The sequence below is a fragment of the Cheilinus undulatus genome, linkage group 18 (genome assembly GCF_018320785.1).
Source record: "Cheilinus undulatus linkage group 18, ASM1832078v1, whole genome shotgun sequence".
Classification (NCBI taxonomy): domain Eukaryota; kingdom Metazoa; phylum Chordata; class Actinopteri; order Labriformes; family Labridae; genus Cheilinus; species Cheilinus undulatus.
This window is the reverse complement of record NC_054882.1, coordinates 15,504,800-15,526,267: the sequence shown is the minus strand read 5'-3', so window position 1 is coordinate 15,526,267 and position 21,468 is coordinate 15,504,800. Positions and strand designations below refer to the sequence as shown.

Below are 21,468 nucleotides of genomic sequence, written 5' to 3'. Positions count from 1 at the left end.
AATCTCACGATTATGACTTTCTTGTCATAATTTCCACTATTTTCTCATAGTTTGAACATTTTATCTCAAAAGTATGACTTTTTGTGTCATAATTATGACTTTTTATCTAATATTTTTACTTTTATCATAGGCTAATTTTGTCTTATCTTTTAGTAATAACTATCTCAAAATTTTGACTTTTTATCTCATAATTTTGATGTTTTATCTCATAATTATGACTTTTTATCTCATAATTTTGACTTCTCTTCTCATAATTTTGACTTTTTATTTCATAATTTTGACTATTTATCTTATAATTATGACTAAAGAATTGCCTAATTTATACATTTGTCTTTTTTAAGTGGCAGATATTGGCTTCCATAATGATTCAAACAACTTTCTATTCCAATATATCCTTAAAAGGTCCTGTGTTTTTGTTTTAAATCACTGCTAAAACATTTCATAGAGGCTCCACAGATAATTCACAGGTCTTTCTGTAGCAGGGGAGAAGTAAGAGTTTTCAGTGACTTCAGTATACTTCAAAACCTCAGAGCTCAGACGGGGGTGCAGAGGTGAAAGCTCAGGAGATGATGAGACTGGCATTACATCAACCAACCACCATTTCTTCCTGAAAGGAGACATGACTCATCCTAAACCTTTAGAAAAGCAGTGTCCATTTTTGAGAATCCTCTGGTTAACTCGTGTCATGGCGCTGACACTGCTGCCTTTTATTTTTTTGTGCCTCAGCATGAAAACACTGCAGCTCAGTGCTGAATAGCGAGGCAACCTTGAATTTGAAACAAGCACGAAGAAACTGTACCAGCCTTTGTACTGCGCTGATAAAATCCCTCCAAGTCACCATGAAGTTCCTTTAAACATTCAGCGATATGATCTCCTGCTGCTAAAGCAGAGTTTAATACACATTAAATGGTAGGATTAAGAAATGCCAGTGATCTTCATAAGCAGTTCTGCTGGCAGTGAAATTAATAGGCTTCAGCCATTCTATTCATGAATAACATTCTTGGCTTATTCTATTAACAAGCAATATCTCATCTAATGTTCACTCAGGAAAATTATTTCATTCTCAGTTTCTGCTACAACACTTGGTTATTTTCAGTGTAAATCTAATCCGTTTAAAAGGGCTGACCTGAAGCCAAGCAGTAAATTGATTAGCATGTCATCCTATTGGCAGAACAACGTAAACAGGCTCATCAGTGTGAACATTAGGGGGACAATTGAGGGAGACGTGCAGTAATGTGACTTTGGGACCAAACAGCACAGAAGAGCGAGTTTAATACCATTAAATCTAAAGATAAGAGAGCCAAGAGAAGAGAAATGCATTTGTCTCCTGACCTGAGAGGCAGATGAAGGTCATGTAGTCTCCCTGACCACCCGTGGCCAAGAAGGGAATCTTCTTCTTGGTTCTCCGCTTCACCTGCACTGCAGCAAGCATCTTTTCATCATGGGGTATGAAGACCTCCTTGTTAATGGCTGACTTGGCACTCATCTCTGAGGCAGGCAGGAGTGATCAGCTGGCAACAGTTGAAGTGGAGAGGACAAGATGCACCCTTCACTGCAGAGGAGATGAGAGGAAGGAAAAACAACCACTGAAATAAAGCCAGAAAGATAGAGCAGGCGTACTTACAGAGCAGAGGAAGTCCCCAAGGTCTTATAAATGACAAACCTACTTCCTTACTTTCCTTTCCTGTCATCTGACTGATCCAAAAATGGGGTTGTTAAACTTTGTATTATACTCTTCCACCCAATAAAATAGTCCCTATGAAATTAACATTTTAAAACACAACATCTCCACAGTGTGAGCTGAAAAAATGTTCATTGGCTGACCTGAAGTGGACACAAGTTTTAAAGATAGATAATCAAACATATGCATGGGACCATAGTTTGCATCTTTTATGCCCATGACTATTCAATATCACCAACAAAAGCTGCACAAAGACAATTTGGAAATTTGCTGACAAAGATATCACTCAGCTGGTCTGTGTCATATGTTGTTGCCCACAGCACACAGGTAGCAAAGATGATGCATTTTTTAAGGTTCATTTAATAAGAGCAAAGAGATTTGTTGCAAAGTTTTGGAGTTTTGGAGACGATTTCTTTCCATGCTACCAACTACAGTTATGAAATTTTGAATTTCATTACCCTACAAGTTAAAATCAAACAATAATTACACTTGTTTCAATATCAATGCAACAAAAATGACATCCTAGACACCCAACCTGCACAAAAGAAAGCTTCACTAAACAGTATGCACAGACCAAAATCTATCATGCTGTTCATAGTAATAAAAAGGAAAATTAATAATATAAAAATGCATAGGGTCTACCTAAGATTAAATATTCCCTCTGAATTATCATGAAAAAACAGGAGAAGTGTCTGCAGAAGTGTCTGTATTTTGTTATTTTTGCATATTTAGGTCATGCTATTGGTGTCAGTGTTTGTCCAGGACTGTGACACTGTCATCAGTCTACAAGTCAGGATGTAAAAGAAAAATTTTTACGGTCCAGGAGACATCACTGTCTCCCGCCTCTGCTCTCTATCTATCTGTGACGGATACTAACATTAATGTGTGCATTTTTAAAAGCTGCTAAATAGAGGTCATAAAACATATTTGCTGACTAGTAAATCAAACAGTAAGAGGGAGCAGAAGCTGTGACAGGGAGCGGAGCAGAGAGGCGCACAGCAGCCTGAAAAAGGTACTGAATGTTTTCTGCAGACAAAGTCCCGAATTTTCCTTCGTGTGTGTGCAGAAGTTTTGGTGCACATCTAACATCTTCTTTCTTCATTTCTCCAAAAGTCTTGGGGATCATCAAGATGTTTCTTGGCAAATGTGAGATGAGACTTCGTGTTCCTTTTCGTCAGCAGTAGTTTTGTCCTCCCATGATGCCATTTTTGCCCAGTATCTTTCTTATGGTTGAGTCATGAACACTGATCTTAAGTGGGGCCAGTGAGGCCTGAAGGTCTTTGGATGTCATTCTGGGTTCCTTTGTGACCTCCTGGATGAGTCGTCGTTGCACTCTTGGAGTAATTAAAGTTGGGCGACCACTCCTGGGAAGGTTCACCACTGATCCCAGTTTTCTCCAGTTGTGGATAATGGCTCTGATCATGGTTCCCTGGAGACCCAAAGCCTTGGAAATGGCTTTGTAACCTTTTCCAGACTGATAGATTTCAATCGCTTTGTTTCTTGAATTTCTTTGAATCATGGCATTATGAAATTCTTTCTGAGATCTTGTAGCCTACTTCACTTTGTCTGACAACTTCTATTTAAGTGATTTCTTGACTCAACAAATCTGGTGGTAATCAGGCCTGGGTGTGGCCAGTTAAACTGAACTCAGCTTTTCAAGAACTGTGGTTAATCACAATTAACTCATGACTTAATAAGGGGTGCAATTACGTTTTCACAGGGCCAGATAGGTTTGGATTTTTTCCCCCATTAAAGAATTAAATAATCATTCAGACACTGCATTTTCTATTAACTTGGGTTGTCTTTGTGAAATATAGAAATTGGTTTTATGATCCAAAACATTTAAGTGTGATAAATATGCAAAAAAATCAGGAACCAGAAAGGGGCAAATACTTTTTCACTGCACTGTACAAGATAAAAGGAAAGCAGAGTTTTTGCAAAATATTCTCAAAAAAAACAAAAACAAAACTGTCACTTCAATGTTTGCATGATGTGTGGGTTTCATTTTAGCTAAAGGATATAATGCATCTAATCTAAATTTCTATTAACTGCCCATCCGTACGATTAACTCCTCAATGAGAAACTGTGTCCCAGTTTTCTGACACTTTTTAACTAATCACATTTATTTCAGGAAAAACAGCAAAGTTTGGACCCCAGACAGTGCAAACCATGTGATAAATCAAAGAGACAGGAAAAAATAAGCATCCTTTTAAATATTCTCATTGACTTTTGGCACATTTTCTCCAGGCACACACTTGAGACCCACTAAAAAGGATTTTACAACCCACTTTAGGGTCCTGACCCACCAGTTGAGAACAGGGATTTTTAAGCACATGTACTGAAGTGTCAAAAATTTAACAACCTTAGTCATGACCTAACCAAATACACACATTAATATAGAGATCCTTTGGAATGTTTCTACCCATTGTAAGACCACGGCTCGTGAGGAGAGTCAGGAAAACAAGTTTTCTGTAGCTTGGGTGAATCAACCGCTGTGTGACAGATGTTAAATTTACATGAATAGAGCAGAAGAAATCGCTCTATTAAATAAAGTTTAATAGCTTATACCTAATGATTGCTCACAACCTCAGCCTCAGGCCAGTCTCTCCTCTCAGTCTCCAACGTACACAGCCAATCTGACTCACACACCCTCTATTGCTCCCAGTGTATTGCACGTTAAAGTGTAGTCTGAATGGTTATGTCTTTGTGTTGCAGCTGGTCTCCACGCTCCAGCTCTCTAAATGCTTTGCCAATGTTCTCCTTGGAAGCACCGCCACTCGCAGAGATGAAATGACTCCAGCTGAAACTGTTAAGAGAAGTAGTGTGTCTCAATGAAACAGAACAGCAACCATGTTTCTATAATTACAAGCCAACTCTGACTTGTTTCATTTCTTGGTGACTTGAAATAAACCACAAGAGAGACAACAGGATCTGATGGTGTCAGGGAAATCTGTGTTTAGTTGGCCTACCTGTGCTTAAATCAAGTATACAGTCACAAAGAAGTGGGTTAATTATGTGGAAGTGATCTCATGAGACCTATCAAGCTTAATCACTCTCTTAGAAGTACACACTTACAACCAAACATTTCAGTTTGATGAAGCAATCTATCTGTCAGTCTGAACCAGACAATGAATTACTCTGCTGCAAGGCAAAGCCGGCCAGACTGCTAAACAATGCCTTCATCAAGTTGGCTTGCTAATAAACAACAGAGCACAAAGCGGTTTTCTTGCAGCACAGCAAGATTATAATGAGTGTGCAGCAGCTAAGGAGAAGCACATGGAGTCAAAGTTTCATTCACCGATTATTAAACAAGCAGATCCTGCAGGAGTACAAGGTTTACACAAGCTGTTAAAAGCACAAAAGCCAGCTTTTCCTCCTCCAGACTTACTGCCTGAAAAGTAGCCATTGTTGGCTAGTGGTCATTGTGAAAGCCGGATTACGTCAGGCTGGAGGAAAGAATCCGACCGCAGTGGAACATAATTACTTGGACACAATACCAAAACTACTATGCAATCAAAAATGACTTTGCAGGAAGTTCTTTTTTTTAGCTTTAACCACTCTATTTTTGTTGAGTATAATTTAAATGGTAATTTCTAACAAAGCATTAAGTCATGGTTTCAGACTGAATTGCATTAGCAGAAAAGACTCTGTAGTGTGGGGTTAAAGGAGGTAAAGAATTCCCCAGCTGAAGCAGTCATCCTTAAAAAAACACTTGCATAGGCTTACAGAGGTAATGTTTTACTAATCCACTGTTTAATTCAGCTTTGTTTTGTATGGGTGCTTAAGTTGGCAGAGCTTTACAAGATTGGGGTGTTACATTACAAATCCTTATACTTGGATTTGGGTGTCTTTATCATGAAAAGTTGGGACGTTCTAAGAAAGGGGATTTATTGAGCCTTTTTTTAATAGACCTGTGCTCCTTGTGTTTACAGAGGGTTTTTGACATGTGCTACTTACTTCTGTCACATTTTAGGGTTAAAATAGAAAAGACAAAAAGCTTGAGACCAATTTAAACAGGTCCTAGTTTAAAACAAACCCAAGTTCAACCACTGCCACAGTATTTGTTTGGTATCTATCAAATGTAAAACCAGTGATCATGTTCAAACATTATAGTATATCAGCATACAAGTGATTCAGTACATCTTATTCCACTACTTTGATGTATTAATGTCAGGTTATAGTCTCATTGATTTTGCCTGTTTAATAATCAGTGTTTCAAATATACAGATAATTTAAAGACAACAAGAGAAGTTCACTGGTAGGTCTCTCCAATGAAGTCACTTACTGACGTGTAAAAAACAATAATTGGTAGAAGGAAGCTCAGTAGACTGAACCAGGACAAATGAAATAGTTGAAAAATTGGCAAAAATGGGTGAAAAGTGGCATAAATGGTTTAAAAGTCTCAAAAACTGGGGGAAAAAATGGGGTAAAGAGGTTGGCAAAAATTGGTTACAAAAATGCCATAAAGGAGGAAAAGTGGGTGGTAAAATGGTGAAAAGCAGTTATAAAGGGGCAAAATAGAATTAAAAAAAACTAAATTTGTTTAAAAAGGAGGGAAAAGAGGTTGATAGAATTAAAAATGGGATTAAAGTGGTAAAAAAAAGTGCTGCAAAAATCACAAAATAGAAAAAAAATCATTCAAATTGGCAAAAAATAGGAAAAATGTGTCAAAAATAAGTGAATGTAGCAAAAAAGTTGCAACAATGGCTAGATAGAGTGGTAAAAAGTGGATAAAAAGTTTCAAAAATGGGTTTTAAAGGGGAAAAAATGGTGTAAAAAGTTGAGACAAGAGGTCAAGGTAGGCAAAATGGATGGAAAAATGGTGAATAGCAGTTCAAAAAAGGAAAAAGGGGTTAAAAGAGACAAAACTGTTTCAAAAAAAGGTGGGGAAAAGAGGTTGACAAAGGCAAAAATTGGATTTAAGGGCAAAAATAGGCTACAAAAATATCAAGAAAAGGTGAAAAAAATAGAAAAAAGTATTTCATTGTCAAAATGGGTTAAAATAAGCAAAACTAGTGAGAAAAAATTGGAGAAAAGAGGTTGAGACAGGCAAAAATGGGATTAAAATAGGAAAAATGTATTGTAAAAAAGGGGCAAAAATGGTTGACAATATGGTGAAAAGCAGTTGAAAAGAGGCAAAAACTGGTTCAAATCAGCAAAAATAGGCAAAACGTGGTAAGAATGGGACAAACGCAGCACAAAGTTTCAACAACAACCAGAAAGTAGGAAAAAGGGGTTAAAAATTTTTAAAAATCGTTTTTAAGTGTCAAAAATTGGTGAAACGTGGCAAAATGGGTTGAAAGTGGTAAACAAAGTTGAAAATGTCAGACAAATCAAATAGTCTGAAACAATGGTCTTAAAGTGGGAAAAAAGGAGCAAAGATATGCAAAAACCATGGTGAAAATGGGTTAAAATGTGGTTAAAAGAAGGCTCAAATAAATAATTTCAACATGAGAACCCATACATACTCTCCAGCTCCAAAATGAAGTAACTGATAGCCAGGATGCTAGCACCAACGCATTATTATCATCAGTGAACCACAACTTTGTAGAGACCATTCTCTGGGGTTTTCAGGGGCCCAGCCAAATCTGTGGGTGGGCCTGTGAATAGATATATAGATACAGACATAGATATAGATATAGATATGGATGACACAGATAGATATAAATTATATAGATATGGATGATATAGATATCGATATGGATGATATATAGATATAAATTATATAGCTATAGATAAAGATGATACAGATGACATAGATGATATAGATATAAATGATGTAGAGATAGATGATACAGCTATAGATATAAACTATATAGATATAGCTATAGATACAGATGATACAGATATAGATATAGATATAGATACAGATATCATTTATTCCACTGCCCTGGTATAGCATCATTCTGTTTCAAACTCTGATCTCCCTTCCTCTCTGCTCTTTCTGCAATGCAAGACTTCACAGTAAACAAAATTCTGGGCCAAGATTTTGTGGTGAGTAATTAGAGAGGCTAATAAATATGCCTTTCTGTGGAATTTAAAAGATGTCAAATATCCGGTCCCTTTGGCTATGGAGTAAGCCAACTCTTTATAAAAAAACACACAGCACCCTTGATCTAAGGCACAAAGTTTTTCTCACTGTCTATCAAAAGCTGGGAAACTTGAGAAACTGTCGATAACTGCTTTGGGCAGCGCGTACATATCGTGCTGTTCTCTGATAAAACTGCGAGCCAGTGCTGCACCAGTCCATCCTCAAAGTGCACTGACAGTAAAAGGCTTAAACATCATGTGCTCTGAATAACTCAAGCTCTTTATTCCCTGAGAGAGGCAATTGGTTGCCTCTGTTTCTGAAGTGCATTTTACATTTGCTTTCTGAGGGGTAAATCGATTGCACGATTGTGAGCTCATCGTATCATGCATCAACCAGCCTACACAAGCATGATACTGTACACATCTGCATACACAGAGACATCCCCAAAGAGCTCACTCCTTCCACTTGGTATTCCTCTTTTGTTGTTTTCCCTTCTCAATTACTGGATGGTGCAGCAAAGGAAACAAAACACAAACTGGGGTTATTTGTGCAAAAGTCACAGGTCTTGTTGTGTTTTACTGTAGAAAATAAGCCCAGTGGAGTTCCTCTGTGCATGCTCTATAATCCCTTGCATCTCTGGCTTTCCTCTTCTCAGCTTCCTCAAGCTGAGAAGGCTGCCCATATCTCCCTGCAAGCTGTCACCAGGCAAAGGGGGGTACATACCCCCCCCTCAGGTGGCCCACTGAAGCATGACAGGAGGGAGGGATAAGGGGAAGGGCAATGCGAGGAAGAAAACAAGAAGGATGAAGAGGAGGAGGAGGAGGATGAATGAAGCCTCAAGGCAGTGAAATGTTGCCAGCTACTATGCATAGCTTCTGGTTTGACTTTGAGCAGTCTTATGCAATGCTCACAGTGCAAGGCTGAGCAGTTGTATTAAAAGGAGCCAAGGAGCTGCTGTGGCTGTGAAAATGGCATACATATATTTTACGGCTGCTTATCACCCCATTTCCAAGCAGAGCCCCTTACAAAAACACTTCATTAACTCCGGCTGTGTGTTGCCAAGCAGTCAGAGGAGCGCCACTGTTTCCTGCTCGTTCCCTTGCCTGCCTTTTGCCCAGTGTGTTAATGTGAAGTCTGTTCAGTCAGTGCTCAAGGCTCTCTTGGGACCTCATTGGAGTGGGGTCTTTTGAGTTTCCAATACAGCCACTTTTTTTTTGCTTCAACATGGTCTTGCTCTCTAGCTCCAGCTTGGGCTCTAAGGCTCATGGGAACTTGTCGCTGTGGCAGAAGTGAAGAAGAGGAAGGAAGACCCAAACGACGGACAGATGTGCCTTCTATGTGTTACTTTAATTCCTTAAAGAGTAAACCTTCAGTTAGCCCAGGAAAAAAAAAATCCATCGAGAAGGGAATTACTGGGTATATTTACTGTGCTGCTCATGTAATTACAAGTCTGGCAGATGGTGTGAGAAATATTTAGATGGTAAGAAATTAAAAATCGACTCAATAGATACACAGTGGGATATAGTAAAGCTGCTGACAGTGAGTCAGAGGTTAGCACAAGGTAAGGTGATCAGAATACAGAAATACAAGTTTAAATATCAGAAGAAACCACACCTCAGAAAACAGACCACACCAGACATACTCAGACTGATCAGCAATCAGTCCGTTTTTATTGAAACTACATGAACATAGTATTGGGAATAATGCTTGGAGTCAGTAATCCAATCACCTGGATGAAACTCTGGTGTCTATGCCTTAGAGCAGTGGTTCTCAATCTTTTCAGCTAGCAACCCCCAAAATAAGGGGCCAGAGACTGGGGACCCCCACTGTACATGAAGGTGGTTGAACACGGCCATGCACATTCACAAACGGTCATGTTCAGACAAGGCTACCCATAAGGAGGGATACAGGGGGAGGTTTCTAGGACCTAGCCACACTGGGGGCCTATGAAGGTCAGCAAAATCATGGCCCATTATGAAGTTAAGCTGTGAAAAGCATATTTCAGATTTGACTTGAATAATAACCGCTCTTATCAAAGCAACAAATATCTTTAATTCTTCAACTGTGTAGAAAATACCCTTATTAAAATAAAAATTATTTTTGTGGATAAACGTATTTAAAAGAGGTTCAAAATTGTTAAAAATGGTTAATAATGGCAAAAAAATGTGGAAAAGGTGGTGAAATTAGATTTTTAAAATACATAAATGGGTTAAAAGTGGCAAAAAAATAATTAAAGATGCATTTAAGTTGCAAAAACGGGCACATAAAATGAAAAAGGGGATTAAAAAGTGGCTGAAACTGCTTTAAAGTGCAAAAAACTGGTGAAAATTAGGTGGAAAGGGATGAAAAATTAATATAAACTGGCAAAAATGGGTTAACCGTGATCAAAATTGGTAAAAAGGGTGTAAAAGTGATTAATAGGGGCAATAATGGGTCAACAGAAGCAACAATGGACAGAAATTGGCAAGAATTGGTTTAGAAGTGACAAAAACAGGCAGAAAAAGTGGTGGAAAGGGTTTAAAATTGACACAAATGGGTAGTGGCAAAAATGTGCTAAAATTGGAAAAATTGGTGTTAAAAGTGATGAAAAGGGGTTAACATTTGGTAAAATTTGTGTAAAATGGCAACGGTGTAATTTTAAAAAATATTCTTAGTTTTTTAAGGCATCTGGTGACCCCCTCTCAGTGTCTCGACCCCAAGGTTGAGAACCACTGCCTTAGAGGAGAAATTTGTAAGCAGTTGATTGGCTAACTGATATCCAGCCAATAGTTGTTAAGAAAATCAGGATTGTTGATGAAATTAAACTGAAATGCAGTACCTTTAACTGTCAGCTTACAATAGCCATTGGCTTTTAAATCCCTTCAACTTCATTTTTAGTCCCTTTAGTCTGAAAATTTTCAGTATTTGCTGAACATGTAGTAGAATGAATGAATGAATGAACCTGTGAAAATCGGCATAAGAGATCTTGTCAAAAATCCAATATCTTGCATCCCTGATATACACTAATCATCTCATGCCACATACACATAGAGGTGCACTACACCTGTGGATCAACTACTAGAAAAGAGACAAAACAAAGGAGATCCTGAACATCTGCAACCAGCAGTCAACAAGTGGGAAAGCAAGTTACATCTTCAGTTTGAGTGAGTTTAGAGTTTAGTGCTGAATGACTGTGATGTACAAAAGAATAACACTTCAGAATTTGGAACATAAAAATGACCTTATCTGCCAAAATAACAAACTCAAGCAGATAATATAATCCTCCTCAAGATCCAATTCATCCTCTGTATCTACTCCTCCCACTCACATCTGACTGACTTTGGAAACTTTGAGAGCAGTTTCTTTCATTCCCCGCTGCACTCCTAAAGACGCATGAAAGAAATAAAACACTGAGCCTCATCTACAGCCTCTCATGCATGTCTTTCATGTTGACTCATGGTTCTGAACGCAGCCTTGAATTTTACAGAAAAGCCTCCCTCAGTGCGCACGTCTTCATAGATTACATCTTTAGAGAGTGATGTCACGCAACGGTGTCACATCGAGTAAGCCACATCCAGCATCGCCGCATGAACAGATGGTGACTGTTACCTCTCATAAAATAATTGAGAGATTACGCCGTCTACCCTGCTGTTTTCGTGGTGTCAGCGCCACTCTGTGATGTATCAGAATCTAATCCTTCATCAGTGCAGCATTGAGTTACATAAATAAGAGACAAAAATCAGCCTTTACATGGGCTGTAAACTCACTCAGGTCACTTACAAGTATCATGACAGTTGAAAAGGGCCTATAAAATGAAGAATTACAATGTTTTACAGCTTCACATTCCAGTTCATGCTGAGGAAAAACTCTCAGTGGTGTTTCATAACACGAGGTTTGAAAGTCAGTATAAGAAAGCCCATAATTTATCCAGTACTTCTTTACTGTACTACTCCAAAGAGACCCTCGGGGGATCCAATAGCTCCATCTAAATCTCTGTGGTAGCTCTACTTTGAGGCTGGATTGTGGAGCATGTCTGCAATTTTTTTCCATGGGATGACCTTGAAGAGAGTGCACAATAGAACAGCTATTTTTTTGTAAATACTTAATCAAAGACAAGCACAGCTTATGCAAGCTAGATAAGACTCCAGGCCTGATTTAGCTGTCCAAGTTTGAGATCTAAGACAAAATCCATCAGAATCAACTTGATGTGCGTGCCAGTTAAAGATCACACGGTTCTTATTCCAGCCCAGACATCCAGAGCTCTTAAAGTTTGTTCAATGTAGACAAATCTCCAATTCTGCTGTAAATGAAATATCCAGGGTTAAAAGAGTGTAAACAACTATACTTAACAATGCTGCCAGGGTTAACACAATATGTCGTCACTCCCAGAAGAAATAACAAGACTCAGCATGAAGCTTTACACCCAGTTCCAACCTGCCCTCATGTATCACCAAAGATTTACAGAGCCTATAAAAAAATACTCACCCCTTTACCCTTTCATTGATTTTACAAATAAATCATGGTCAATATAATTTGGCTTTTTGATGCAAAAATGACCAAAACTATTTAATGTCAAAGTGAAAACAGATTTTTACAAAGTGATGACAATTTTAAAAAATGACTGCATAAATATTCATGTGTCTGGAAGGTCCAGTCACTGGTCAATCAGTATTCCTGGGTATCATTAAAACATCAAGACAAATAACACTCCGAGTAACTCAGAGAAAAGGTTATTAAAAAGAAGAAGTCAGGGGATGGATTCAAAAAAGTTCCCAAGGCACTCCACATCCACCGGAGTTCAGTTAAATTCATCAAGAAATGCAAGGAATATGTCACATGTGTAAATCTGCCTACATTAGGCTGTCCACACAAACTGAGTGAGCGTGTAAGAAGGAGATTATTGAGAGAGGCCACCAAGACACCTATGACTGCTCTGAAGGAGTTACAAGCTTCAGCTGCTGAAATGGGATTAAATCTAGACTAGAGTTCCCCAAAAGGCCTGTGGAAGACTCAATGATCAAGTTGAAGAAAGTTCTTTGGTCTGATAAGACCAAAATGGAGCTTTTTTAGCCATCAGACAAGATGCCAAACTATGCATATCACCACAAACACACCATCCCTCTAGAAGTAGTGGCAGCATCATGCTGTGGGGATGCTTCACAGCAGCCGGCCCTGGAAGGCTTGTAAAGATAGCATACAATGAAAGCTACACAGAAATGGTTTAAAGACAAAAAGGTGAATGTTCTGGAGTGGCCGAATCAAAGGCCAGACCTTAATCCAACAGCGACCAGATGTGTCCAGATGTTTGAGCTTGATTGAGACATATCCACACAGACTCAATGCTGTGATTGCAGCCAAAGGTTACTCTACTAAATACAGACTTGAAGGGTGGAATAAAATGCAGTCACTTACACTTAAATATTTTTATTTAATTGGCACTACTTTGTGGGAATCTGTTTTCACTTTGACATTAAAGATGGTTAAGTGAAACATTTTAGTCGAAAAAGCCAAATCATTTTGACCATGACTGATTTACAAAATCAATAAAAGGGTAAAACATCCAAGGGGGGGAATAATTTTTATAGGCACTGTTAGCAGAACCACCCACAGAATCTGCTGGGCTATCAAAAAAACACCAAATACAGATTAAGTTCTGATGTTAGATAGGGCTGGACAATTAATTGAATTTTGATCGTGATTTCAATTTTGGCTTCTCATGATCATAAAAACATAATTGAAGAAAAACAATTAATGTGTGCTTCAAAGAGTATTTTTGGGTTGTGTTTTTGGCTGGGTTATTAGTGTTTTTTGCATGTTGCAAATTTTGCAAGTTTTACAGGAGTGCATGTAGATTGGATATTTATTTTTATTTATTGGTTTTTATTGCTATTATTTAATATTTTGTTATTATTTTACTTGTTACTAATTTATTTTTGATTGTTCTTTTAAGTTGTGGTTCAATAAATACTCAAATTTTGAAATCAATAAATAATCGTGATTTCATTAACAATCAAAATAATCGTGATTATTATTTTTGCCATAATCGTCCAGCCCTAATGTTAGACTTACTTATTCATGCCACTTTAGACCTCTTTTCATTACTGTTTCCACCCATTTTGCAACTTTTTGCCACTTTTAACCCATTTCTGCATATTTTTGGCCATTACTTAGTGCCACCATATGTGCCACCTTTTAACCACTTTTCACTATTTCTGCCTTTCTTTGCCCATTGTTGCCACTGGGCTACCATTTGTCTGTTTTAACTCATTTTTACATTTTTTTTTTTCCAATCATTTTTCCTTGCTCAGCGCATTTTTGCTGCTATCCCATTTTTGCCTCTTTAGTTCAATGTTGCATATGTTTGCCACTTTTTAACTGCTTTTCACCATCTTTTCTCTTTTTCCACATTTTAGCCTTTCTTAGCCTATTATGGCTGCCATTATCCCGTTTTTTTACTCTGAACCTATTTTACCACTCTGTAACTACTTTTCACCACCTTTTCTGAGCCGATTTTTGCCACTTTTAACCCTTCTTGCCATTTTTTAGCTGTTTTTTGCCTCTTTTCGCAATTAAATCAATTCACCCTTAAAATGATTTCAGTTCCTTCTACTTTATTTTCTGGCATCATAACATTTATGCACAACATGCCTAGCTGAAGTCTGACAGTACATTCCAAATGGTGTAGTTCTTCGTGCTTATCCACATTACCAAAACAAAGGTAATTCTGTTTATGAAAAGAGGTTTTCATTTTGAAAAATGCTACAGTGTACTACAGCATAAATTAATAAATAATGTGTATTTCTGTTGTTTTGATAAGAGTGGTTTTCAAACAGGGCAAATATTAAATATAGTAATCACAGATTAACTTTACAATGGGCCATGATTTTCCTGAACTTCATGGCCCCCCCCCATTTGGCTGGGTCACAGAAAGCTCCCCACTCTTTCCCCCCTTATGGGTGGCCTTGACTGTTAGCAGACTTCTGCTAGGTTAGAATAATAGGAAGGGAGGCTGTTCAAGCTAACGGCACAGAGACTGAGAATTTTTCTTCTTGTATATAAGGGTTTACACTGATATCAAATACCCACATTGAGAGAAGTTACTGCTCCAATTCTTTATTATGACAGGACGTTCCCTTTTATTCCAGAGGAAGCAATGCTGCAGTTTTGTTTGAAGTGCTCCCATAGGAAACACTTTTGAGTAGGACAAAAAACATTTTAAGCCAAAGCCCTTTATCATTAGTCCTTTGTTATTTTGATCCTACAGTTCTACTGCACTTTTAATGTGAGTTATGTTTCTTTTCTTTCCAAACAATATGTGGGGCAACTAATGCACACTATACAGTGGGACAAAGGTGAATAAACATGTACACAAGAGCAGATACATCCTGTTTATCTTGATGTTCTTGAGGTCATTGATTAAAAAGGAATAGCCCTCCCTTAAAGCAGCAGGTTGGATACTGATTTTAATAGGGAGATATGGATAGACCCATCCATTATCCTATGTGATTAAGCTGCACTGTGGCTAAACATGAATCAATGAATGACACGCAAGAACCCATAATGAGCATATCCTTATAGTACAGCACCTTATGGCAATAAAACATTTGGGAGGGTTTGCACAGTGGTGGATAAACAGTAGAAAAGCAAACAAAGAGCACTTACAAATAGATTTCTGCAACACGACTGCAGGGATCATTACCACAATGAACACTGGCAAATGGCTTCAGGCAATGACAATACAAAAGGCATGTTTAACTGGTTTACATAAGGTTAAGCTGAAAGCAACCACCCTTTGTCAGTGTAGATATTCAGAACAGACATGTATGATAACACTTTGAGCAAAATCTGCAGAAATTCTGAGTACTAAAAAAGTGCCAAGCCTTTGTATCTGATTTAATTTCTCTATTATTGCATTACAAAACATGATGTTGCTCATGATTATAGCACAGACAGCATAATTTCTGCAATGCAAGGAGGTGACCAGTCCCAGTGAGTCAGATTTCTCAGCTACTCAAATCTGACTCCTTTTCAACAGGCTGGTTCAGAATATGATCCTTTAACAGAAACAAGCCTCTTTATGTGTTTATGTCTGCCTTCAAGGATATCTACCCTCTCTGGCAGCAGAACAAGCTGAGGTGGTGGACACACAGGGAGAGAGCCAGCTCAACAGTTTACATTATGCTGACCGTAATTGGACACTGAAGTATAGGGGCAAGGTATACGCTTATCTTTTATGGCATGCCAGAGCAAATTAAGTCTTGAACTTTTGCATAGGAGGAAGCAATAATTTATTGTAAGTGGGTTAGTTAATGCCACAGGGAGGCATAAGAGTAGGATTAGGGGCCTCATAGCTATTATAAGTCCAAACGCCATCTAGATCCCAACTTATCAGGGACTCACAGCAGTAAAGACGTCTGATAATTGCTCTTAAAGCTGAAATTTAAATACAAGAAGCTATTTTGTATCTTTGGACTTAGCCAGTCCAAGCAATTGTGGAGCTTAAAGATTAACTAATAGGACAGTGCATTAAAGGACGTAGTACAAGACTGGATTCAAAAGTTTTTAAAGAGAAACTACAACATTTGAACTAAAATAAACATAAAGGAGCAAGAAATACTGGGCCTTCTTAGGAAACACACCTTACACATCCAGTTTTGGCCATGTTTGAACATGTTTGTGGGGCCACTTGAATAGGAATGAAAAGGTGCACAATCTCTATTATCACATCCAAAAAGGACAAACACAGATCACTCTGGGAAAAAAAGCAGTAAAGATCAATAATCTAGTAAGTGAAATGTGCCTCTTTTTAGATTAAAAAATTCACCTAAGAATGCCAGCTCTTAGTTTTGTGGGGCCTCTAGGGAAATGTCCAGCCTTTAGTTGGACTTGCTTCTGTATGCACAAGTACAACAAATGTTTGTCATGCACAGCACCAAAACCCAGTTTTGAGCCTTGTAATTTGGGCTGGGTAATTAATCACAAATTAGATTAAATCGCAATATGGCCTGCTGCAATTTTCAAATCACAGAAGTTGCAATATTTCTTTAACTTGAAATGTGTCAAAATATCAGTTTAATATATTAATTTTTTGCAGCAGCAGAGATTTTATGCGCATTTTGTGAACATTAAAGTGTCAATTGTTTATTATAGTTTACAAAAATCCTCTTTTTTCTCAATCAGAATGAGTGACATAAAATGATAATGCCCTTAAATAAAGCAAATGACATCACATTTGCAATACGAGCAAAAACAGTAAGCTCATTCTAAATGAAAATGATGAAGCCTAGCATAAGTTCATGAAAGTCATACCTCAGCTGTGATCAGCTAGTAGCCAGCCTCACCTCCCCCACCCCAGCCGCCTCCTTTATAGCTTAAAGCTTGTTGCACCCCCATATTCATATTCATGCTACTAGGGATTAACTGCTTCAGAAATAATTTCATTGTTTTCAATACACATGGTCTCATTTAGGGAATTATTCATGGCTTGAATTTGTCGAAAAATACACAAGATTAACCTAAGAATAATCACATATTAAATTGAAATCATGATTATTTTTGCAGATCATTCAGTCTTACTTGATGACTCATATTCTTTGTAAGCTTGTCAAAATATTTTTATCCCAACTGGATGAAAACAACCCCAAATGGCAAAAGCAGCAGTAGTCTTGCATTTTGTTCTTTAACCTTCCTATAGCCTTTTTAGGGCTTTTTTAACTGTATTTTTCTCTCAATTAGGCAGATATCATGCTGAGTTGAGGATATTTGACAAAGATGTTCGTTTTTTAATTAATTTCAGCATGCATGCTGTGTTGGAAGAATTTTCCACAGTGCAGACAATAAACTGACATTCTCCCTCCTGGAGCCCTTTTAGGCCACACTGACTACCATTAAAATCACTTATTTTCATTCTACTGCCATTGCAATATAACAAATCCTGTTAATTCCTCTGTAACTTGGTCATTCAGAGGCAAAAAAAATGCAGCCAAATTTTGCCATTTTTTCCATGTTTGCAGAGAGCCATTGTGGGAGATAATTACCTTGTTTGAACTTAGAGGATATAACAGTGACTGTAGACCAGTGTTTAATATTTTTAAATAAATCCAGGGACCTAAAAAGCTTTAAGGCGGAAAGTGTGATTTTTTGTAATTGCAAAAAAACTGATAGTCTGTCAAAATCAGTGTTGCTGCTAATCACTGGCACTACAGACTGAGAACCCAAAATCACAAATAGAAAAAAAATTGTATTTCTGTGTTAAAAAGTGGCATATGTAAATACAATGGCATTTAGAGGGTTAATATTATGAAAATGAATTCACATTTCCTATACATTTTGAGGACTGGAGTTTAGGACAAAAAAAAAGTTTTTTTCATGTTTAATATTTTTAAATATATCCAATGACCTAAAAGGGCTTTAAGAGGGAAAGTGTGATTTTTTTAAAGGAGGGTCTGAGGTTAAACAAAATCAAAATAGTTTTCAATATGCTTATTAGGGCTTTCAAATGGTTAACATTTAAAATCACAATTAATCTCGTAATTTTTTGCGGTAAATTGCATTCCACTATTTTGCATTCAGAAGTAGGTTTTTTGTTATTATTTTTCTATTGTCCTAAACTAAGAGTGACTGACTTCCTGTTTGGATACAGACCTGCTTTTATGGTATCAATAATTTTAACATTGAACCACCGAAAAAAAAAACCTTGTTGTGGATCTTAAAGGATACAAGAGGAAAACAAAAAGGCAAATGCATGATAGGAGTAAGGTAGCTTAAAATGACAGGACGGTTTTCATCCACTATTCTGCCTGTATCCCTTCTCTGCATTAACATAATACCTCATCATATGGTCCAGATTGTATTCAGTGCCCTCCCATCTTGGTAACAGTGTGGCTAAAACCAACCACCATACCATACCAGAGGAAGTGATAGTAAAGTTCACACAGTCAGGATTTATTTTGTACCGCAGGAACGTCAGACACAACCACAACAGGAGTATTTTCTGCCCATATAAACAGTTTACAAAGAAAGAGAGTGAACAACACAGACTACAGTGCCAAACATTTCCAGCTGGGAGAGAATATAATGTGAATGTACTCACAGGTTGAATTTTAGGAGGGAAACACATCATTTTAAAGTGAATCCTACCATTATGTTAAAATCTGGATAATCAAAAGTTAAGTAGAAAACTTCTCTGTCATTGTTGCATAGGCATTATAAGACTGTGATGACAGTAGTGTCTTAATTCATGTGGGAGGGGAAAAACAGACATTTAGGTTGATATTTACATTTAAAATAGGCCCAACTGGTTATTTTATCCTTCACGAAAAGAAGCACAGTGGTGGCAGCGTCATGTTGTGGGGATGCTTCCCAGCAGTTGGCCCTGGAAGGCTTGTAAAGGTAGTGGGTAAAATGAATTCAGCAAAACATAGGAAACTCCTGGAGGACAATCTTATCTAGCCTGCAGGAGACCTTCGGCTTGGGAGAAGATTTATTTTCCAGTAAGATAATGAGCCAAAGCATTCAGAGAAAGCTGCACAGAAATGGTTTAGAAAACAACAAGGTGAATGTTCTGGAGTGGCCGAGTCACAGCCCAGATCTCAATCAAACAGAGAATTTGTGGCAGGACTTTAAAAAGGCTGTTCATGCCTGATTCCCATGCAACCTGACAGAGCTTGAACGTATCTGCACAGAAGAATGGAGTAAAATGGCAGTGTCTAAATACTGACATGAAGGGGGTGAATATTAATGCACTTATTCAGGACATATTTTATATTTCCCTGACATGACTTTTAAGAAATCTGTTTTCATATGACATTTAAGAGTTTTTGTACTTTTTTTTGCCAAAAAATCCAAATTATACTGACCATGATTGATTTATAAAATCCATAAAAGGGTCAAACATCCAAGAGGGTGAATGCTTTTAGTAGGCACTGTATATCTCCACTAGATTTGAACGCTGAAGAGAAACCTTCACCTGTGTGACTCAACATCTTAGCTGGCATGAAGGCACATCTTTCTACAGCCTTCCAATCCCACTCCTTCCCCACTGCAATTCCAAAAGCTCTCTCATTTTGAAACCTAAATGTTGGCAGGTAAGATAAATACCACGGTGATAGATCCAGCATTCAAGCTTTTATAATACATCAAATTTTTCTGATGGTGAAAACACAAAGAACAAGAATGATAAATTGGATTCATTTTCAGACGGTAAAAATGATCTGTTAGGCTTTTTCTTCTTCCTATCTTTGGAATAAGTGCTTATTTTGCTGCATTGCAAACAGGTTGGTGATACAGAAGCACACTTCGTTTACGCAGGTGATTAAGTTGGCCAACACCCAAATTAATTTTTCAGAGAAAAACAGGAATTTCGTTGAAAATTAAGCATATTTCACAAACAAAGAGGCGGAAGCTTCATAAATAAACAGTGTATGCCTCGCAAGAAGGCACTTTAGTTTCTTTTTTATCACAGGGTGACTACAGCTTCAGCTTAAAGACAGGTCCGAGACAGGGGGCGCGGTTCAACTCCATGACGACATAAAACACAATTATGGCTATTATAGTGGAGTAAATGTGCGTTAATTATGTTCTTTTTAGTAAAGTTCAGACAGGGGTGTGTTATCATCACGTTTGCGTCTGATAGCCGAGTCTAAACATGTGAAAGCAAGCCTTTTTAGTTCATAAAGTCGGTTAGAAAGGTCTGTAATGAGTTTCCAGGGACAATACAAGCCTGCGTACTAACAGGTGAAGAAGTCACGCGCGCGCACATTTGGTTTAATTTCAAAGTGTTGACGAAGTAGAATTGCCAATTTCTACTCAACAGCACAAACAACAGCGGGTTTTACCACGCTACAGAACATTAACTCAACTTTCAAAGGGCTTGAAAACGTCCCGTCTTTGCGATAAGTGCCACTGACAAGGCGCAGTCTGGAGTTAACGTTACTTACCGTTGTGTTTCAGCGGTGCTTTCCACGTGTGGTCCACAAATCCGTCGTTTAAATTTTCCAGCTGCTGTCACAGTTCACCCACTTTCAGCAGCCTTTTCCTCACTGTTCGCTCTCTTCTCACTCTCAACGGTAGCATTTCGCGCTAAACATCACGTCGACTCCACTCCTCCAAAGACGGCGGTTAGGTTTCTGAGCGGAGAGAGGAGTGTTCTGTTGTCCCTCTGTCTCGCTGTTTCTGCTGGGAGACCGTCTGTCTGACTGCGGCTGTGTGATAGATGGGAAACCAGTAGCAGGTTCCCAGCCAGACACACATTCCCCTCCCGCCAATCACGTACAGTATCACAGCACCACGTAGCACGCGCTTCACATCTGCGTCTTTTAGGAGTCTCTTTGAAGTGCCGAAGAAGAGTAAAGAACAGAAGAAAGAAAATGTGGATGTCAACTGGTGTTAAAGGGTGCCTTGGACTGGAAATATACTGGTTACAGTTAAGTCTTTAAACAGTTAAAGCCCTTTTTTCCATATGTGAAGTTTTAGAAGCAGCTGTCTGCTCACAGCAGCGGGACTCAGAGGCGGACTTAGCTATTTTGGGGCCCAAGGCAAACACAGGCATGGGGGCCCTCAAATCCATTGTTCTCTCCTTTTAAAATTCTTATTGATCAATGAAAGAGCTACTTGTATCATTTTTTAATCAGTCTTCACACATCAGTAATGTAAGGATGTCCAGAGCTGTATTAAAAATAAACAGTTGAACAAATGCTTTAACTATAGAAAATATAACAATGTTATTTTCCGTAACTTTCTAAACTTATAGTGTAAGATAGTTCTTTTTGGTCTGTTT

At 38.0% G+C, this 21,468-nt stretch overlaps 1 protein-coding gene across 1 annotated transcript in view; it reads right to left on the bottom strand.

Moving 5' to 3' along the window:
- The window catches only part of stxbp6 (syntaxin binding protein 6 (amisyn)), a 112,590-nt gene extending 91,605 nt beyond the window's left edge, over positions 1-20,985 (bottom strand). The window contains exons 1-2 of the mRNA XM_041813001.1: positions 20,630-20,985; positions 1,333-1,552 (exon numbers count right to left, since the gene is read on the bottom strand). Of these exons, the coding sequence (XP_041668935.1) occupies positions 1,333-1,486 (154 nt within the window). The 5' untranslated portion in view covers positions 1,487-1,552; positions 20,630-20,985. The remainder of the gene's footprint in view (positions 1-1,332; positions 1,553-20,629) is intronic.
- Positions 20,986-21,468: the final 483 nt, after the last annotated feature.